The sequence below is a fragment of the Priapulus caudatus genome, unplaced genomic scaffold (genome assembly GCF_000485595.1).
Source record: "Priapulus caudatus unplaced genomic scaffold, Priapulus_caudatus-5.0.1 Scaffold802, whole genome shotgun sequence".
NCBI lineage: Eukaryota > Metazoa > Priapulida > Priapulimorpha > Priapulimorphida > Priapulidae > Priapulus > Priapulus caudatus.
In genome coordinates, this window is record NW_014577863.1 from 12,315 (window position 1) to 18,425 (window position 6,111).

The 6,111-nt window shown below is 48.3% G+C and overlaps 1 protein-coding gene across 1 annotated transcript in view; it reads right to left on the reverse strand.

Annotated features, from left to right (window-relative positions):
• Window positions 1-6,111, reverse strand: part of LOC106813630 (protein MON2 homolog) — a 44,162-nt gene that overhangs the window by 8,962 nt on the left and 29,089 nt on the right. The window contains exons 23-28 of the mRNA XM_014817813.1: window positions 4,945-5,623; window positions 4,728-4,823; window positions 2,882-3,016; window positions 1,829-1,996; window positions 1,441-1,620; window positions 318-588 (exon numbers count right to left, since the gene is read on the reverse strand). Coding sequence (XP_014673299.1) covers window positions 318-588; window positions 1,441-1,620; window positions 1,829-1,996; window positions 2,882-3,016; window positions 4,728-4,823; window positions 4,945-5,623 — 1,529 coding nt within the window. The remainder of the gene's footprint in view (window positions 1-317; window positions 589-1,440; window positions 1,621-1,828; window positions 1,997-2,881; window positions 3,017-4,727; window positions 4,824-4,944; window positions 5,624-6,111) is intronic.

Genomic DNA, 6,111 nt, shown 5'->3' on the forward strand with positions numbered 1-6,111 from the left:
TGACCCACACACCGGTCGCGGTCACTCACCCGTCACTTGACCGGTGTGTGGCAGTGACGGGTGAGTGACCCACACACCGGTCGCGGTCACTCACCCGTCACTTGACCGGTGTGTGGCAGTGACGGGTGAGTGACCCACACACCGGTCGCGGTCACTCACCCGTCACTCACACACCGGTCGCGGTCACTCACCCGTCACTCACACACCGGTCACTCACCGGTCACTCACCCGTCACTCACACACCGGTCACTCACTCGTCACTCACACACCGGTCACTAGCCGGTCACTCGCTGGTCACTCAGCGCGCGTACACATACCCGGCTCGCGTGCGATCGGCAGCCCCACGTCCATGAGTGCGAGCAGCGTGGCGACGGCCGACCGCCAGATAGAGGGCGCCGCGCACGCGTACTTGCGCGCGAGCGGCAGCCGCAGCGTGACGGCGGCGTCGCGGAGGACGTGTGCGCGCACGACGGCCGGGTGGCGGGCCGCGCGCGTGTACAGCGCCACCACCAGCTCCAACGCTCGCTCGGCGAACGGAACAAAGTTCATCGTCACCCAGCTGGTGCCGATGCTGCCTGCTGCAGCCTGCTGCAAGGATGGAGAGGTGGCTATGTTATTGTATTAGATCATTATATATTATTAATCTATAATATATTATATTATATATTATTAAGCTATATTATATTATATTATATTATATTACAGTATATTACATTATAATATATTGTATTGCATTGCATTGTATTATATTATATTATTATATTATATTATATTATTATATTATGTTATATTATACTATATTATACTTTATATTATATTTCATCACATAATTTTATATTATATGTTATTATATATTATATCTATTATACATTATAATGCTGTTGTATATATTAGTGATGAAAAAAAAAGATACACAAGATCAGTGTCAGGGGAAAGTCCCCATATGTATATATATATATATATATATACAGTGTGGCCCTGTTAGAATGCGGTTGGGGTACTGTACATAAAATGTCACTGCCAAAAAAGCAGGGTTGTGCTAAATTGGGGTTCAAGAAAATCAGCGTATAAACTGACCCCCCACAGCAACAAGTCATGCAAACTCATTTAGTCGCGCGATCTATAGGCGATCGCCGCTTCGACCTAAGGCCGGCTTAACTCACCAAAAAACTTTTCAGTTCGGAAAAAGCAAAAAAAGGTCCAATGACTCATCACGTTAAATCGGAGCGCATAAAATCGGGGTTTCACTGTATATATATATATAATAACATCTAATATTATATAATATAACATAATATAACATAGCATAATATAGCATCATCTAATATAATGTGCCCTCTAGAATTAAGGACCAGAAGCTGCCACGCGTCACAGCACCACAGCCCACGTGCCACCGCGAAGGGCGCGGGCTGCGCGGTGGCGCCCCCTACCACGACTCACCACTGCGTTGTTGTTGTTCTTGGCGGCGGTGACCTTGGCGTGGGCGTGGCCGTGGGCGTGGCCAGCGGGCGTGGCGGGGAGGTAGCGAGGAGGCTCCACCCCGTACTCCACGTATCGCAGCAGCTGAGCGAACATGTCCGGATACATCGCCTGCAGGTGCTCGCCGCCCGCCAGCGCCTCCTGGTGAGAGACGCGCGCACTAGTTATTACTGAGCATCGCGTTACGGCACAAGCGTACCTCACTTCACTCTGTCTTACTTTCTTTCTTTCTCTCTTACTTTCTTTCTTCCCGTCTCTTGTCTCTCTCCCCACCTCTCTCTCTCACATGCTCTCTCTCTCTCCCCTTCCCTCCCTCCCTCCCTCCCTCCCCCTCCTCCCTCCATCCTACCTTGTGCAGCAGCTCAGCGACAGTGAGAACTGCGTCCTGTAGCGGCGTGAGCGCGCTGTCGTAGCACGCGGGCACGATGAACGGGGAAGCCTCTCCGTTCACGGGCACTGCCAACGCGTTACGTAGCACCGCCATCAGTTTAGCCATGTCCGCCGCGACAAAGCGTGGCTGCAACCAACCAATCAATCAATCAATCAATAATCAATCAATAAATCACTCAATCAATAATCGATCAATAATAAATCACTCAATCAATAATCAATCAATTGATCAAGCACTCATTCCAGTACTTGACTAATACCTTGATTGACAGTTTTTAGGCAACGTAAACGCAGCATGGAGACGTAGGTTTCCTTGATCCAAAGGTAAAAGTACGGACGTAGCTCACCTTAATTAACAGGTAAAAGTGCGGACGTAGCTTACCTTAATTAACAGGTAAAAGTGCGGACATAGCTTACCTTAATTAACAGGTAAAAGTGCAGACGTAGCTCACCTTAATTAACAGGTAAAAGTGCGGACGTAGCTTACCTTAATTAACAGGTAAAAGTGCGGACATAGCTTACCTTAATTAACAGGTAAAAGTGCAGACGTAGCTCACCTTAATTAACAGGTAAAAGTGCGGACGTAGCTCACCTTAATTAACAGGTAAAAGTGCAGACGTAGCTCACCTTAATTAACAGGTAAAAGTGCGGACGTAGCTTACCTTAATTAACAGGTAAAAGTGCAGACGTAGCTCACCTTAATTAACAGGTAAAAGTGCGGACGTAGCTTACCTTAATTAACAGGTAAAAGTGCAGACGTAGCTCACCTTAATTAACAGGTAAAAGTGCAGACGTAGCTCACCTTAATTAACAGGTAAAAGTGCGGACGTAGCTCACCTTAATTAACAGGTAAAAGTGCAGACGTAGCTCACCTTAATTAACAGGTAAAAGTGCGGACGTAGCTTACCTTAATTAACAGGTAAAAGTGCGGACGTAGCTCACCTTAATTAACAGGTAAAAGTGCAAACGTAGCTCACCTTAATTAACAGGTAAAAGTGCAGACGTAACTTACTTTGATGTGGTCGAACAGCAGGGGTACTATCTGCACGAGTGTGGTGAGGTAGGGTTGCGAGGGCAGGTAGGGCGCGCACAGTGCAGCGTCGCTGTCCGGCGGTGCAGTGCTGTTGACGCCGATGTTGTACCACACCTGCAAACCAATCAGCCGCACCTGTTTCAGGTGTGCTAGCTAACGAACGCGCGAATCCGTAACTTAACGCTCGAAATGCGATAGCAGAAAGATGCTCGCACATGTCGCATGCACAGGTAACACAGGAAATGCACTGCACACTGAACATGTTAAATTGACTATGTCACGAATTTTCTATGGTAAAATTTGTAAAATTTTTGTTGTCATTTTTTTACATTAAAAGCAAGAACTAACGGGACTAAACGTATTGTCAAATTCGTACCTGATAAGATTGTTTCTCAACTAGTTAAAAATCCAAAAAACCTGGACGATTTGATATTGTGTTCCTGACATTAATTGCTTGCTATGCGCTATGTATGAGTCACGAGTGTATGTCCACATCAAACAATATAGTAAAATAAGAAGTACAATGCAGCAATTTAACCATAAAAAGTGAACAGAATTACTTATATTTTGTGAAAAAGTGGAAATATTATTTTTATTTTTACTATTTACGGTGATGTAATCACTTTAATGGTCACCAGTCCTGAACCGACGAACTCTTTCTCTGTCCCAGCTGTGGTATAAGACCTGCCATTACGGTGACACTGACAGTCAAACATATTATCGAGTGACAACTATCAATTACACCAGTGTAGGCTCTTGGAAAGGGATGAAAGAGAGGGCGAGATAGGGCGAGAGGGAGGGAGAGAGAGAGAGAGAGAGAGAGAGAGAGAGAGAGAGAGAGAGAGAGAGATAGAGCGAGATAGAGCGAGATAGAGAGAGATAGAGCGAGAGAGAGAGGACAGAGACAGAGACAGAGACAGATGGCAGAGCATAGAGAGCAGAGGCAGAGCAGAGAGCGAGAGACAGAGACAGAGACAAGAGACAGAGACAGAGAGCAGAGACAGAGACAGAGAGCAGAGACAGAGAACAAGAGACAGAGAGAGAGAGAGAGAAGAGAAGAGAGAGAGGAGAGAGAGCGAGAGAGAGAGAAAGAAGTAAGAGACGAGAGAGAGAGATGAGAGAGAGAGAGAGAGAGAAGAGAGAAACACCCCACGGAAGGGAGAGAGAGAGAAGAGAGGGAGAGAGAGAGAGAGAGAAACAGACAGGGAGAGAGAGAGAAGAGGAGAGAGAAATGAGAGAGAGAGAGAGAGGAGAGAGAGAGAAGAGAGAGAGAAGGAGAGAGAGAGAGAGAGAGGAGAAGAGAGAGAGAGAGACGAGAGCGATGAGAGAGAGAAAGAGAGAGAGAGCGAGAGAGCCGAGAGAGCGAGAAGAGGAAGAGGAGAGAGCAGAGAGAAACAAAAGGGAGAGAGGAGAGAGAGCGAGCGGAGAAACAGAAGTGGGCGAGAGAAAAGAGAGAGAGAGAGGAGCGAGAGAGCGAGAAAAAGGAAGGAGAGAGAGAGAGAGAGAGCGAGCGAGAAACAGAGAAGGGAGAGAAAAGAGAGAAAGTGAAGAGCGAGAGAGAGAGATAGGAGAGAGAGAGAGCGAGAGACGAGAGGAGAGAGAGAGAGAGGGAGGGTGAGAGGGGGAGGGAAGATAGGGAGTAGGGAGAGGGAGAGGGAGAGGGAGGGGAGAGGGAGAGGGGGGGGGGGAGAGGGAGCGGGAGAGAGGAGAGGAGAAAGGAGAGGAGGAAGGAAGAAGGGAGAGGGAGAGAGCGAGAGAGCGAGAGAGAGAGAGAGAGAGAGAGAGAGAGAGAGAGAGAGAGAGAGAGAGAGAGAGAGAGGTGTACCTTCCAGGCATTGGTCCAAAGGATCTGGTCCTCAGCTGCCGTACCGCAGACGACGTCGCCATTAGCGACCGGCTGATCATCTCCCTCTCTGGTCACCTGCCAGGTAAAGCAATGGTGGCCTCGTCACAACCAAGCCACGTATATGGTTACCTGGTTACCTCATGTCAAATTGATCGAATGCTGCATTACTAAGGATGAATCCCTGTGTAGATGCTACGTTGCTAGGGATGAATCCCTGCGTGGATGCTATGTTGCTAGGGATGAATCCTTGCGTGGATGCTACGTTGCTAGGGATGAATCCCTGCGTGGATGCTATGTTGCTAGAGATGAATCCCTGTGTAGATGCGACGTTGCTAAGGATGAATCCCTGCGTGGATGCTCTGTTGCTAGAGATGAATCCCTGTGTAGATGCTACGTTACTAAGGATGAATCCTTGCGTGGATGCTACGTTGCTATGGATGAATCCCTGCGTGAATGCTACGTTGCTAAGGATGAATCCCTGTGTGGATGCTACGTTGCTAAGGATGAATCCCTGCGTGGATGCTACGTTGCTAGGGATGAATCCCTGTGTAGATGCTACGTTGCTAAGGATGAAACCCTGCGTGGATGCTACGTTGCTAAGGATGAATCCTTGCGTGGATGCTACGTTGCTAAGGATGAATCCCTGTGTGGATGCTACGTTGCTAAGGATGAATCCCTGCTTGGATGCTGTGTTGCTAGGGATGAATCCCCGCGTGGATGCTACGTTGCTAAGGATGAATCCCTGTGTGGATGCTACATTGCTAAGGATGAATCCCTGCTCGGATGCTGTGTTGCTAAGGATGAATCCCCACTTGGATGCTGCGTTACTAAGGATGAATCCCCTAGGGATGAATCCCTGCATGGATGTTGTGTTGCTAAGAATGAATCCCTGCATGGACGCTACGTTGCTAGGGATGAATCCCCACCCTGCTCGGATGCTTCGTTGCTAAGGTTGAATCCCCGCGTGAGTGTTGCGTTTCTAATGATGAATCCCTGCTCAGATGCTGCGTTGCTAGGGATGAATCCCCGCGTGGATGTTGCGTTGCTAGGGATGAATCCCTGCATGGATGCTACGTTGCTAAGGATGAATCCCCACCCTGCTCAGATGCTGCGTTGCTAGGTATGAATCCCCACCCTGCTCAGATGCTGCATTGCTAGGGATGAATCCCTGCATGGATGCTACGTTGCTAGGGATAAATCCCCACCCTGCTCAGATGCTGCGTTGCTAGGTATGAATCCCCACCCTGCTCAGATGCTGTGTTGCTAGGGATGAATCCCCACCCTGCTCAGATGCTGCGTTGCTAGGGATAAATCCCCACCCTGCTCAGATGCTGCATTGCTAGGTATGAATCCCTGCATGGAT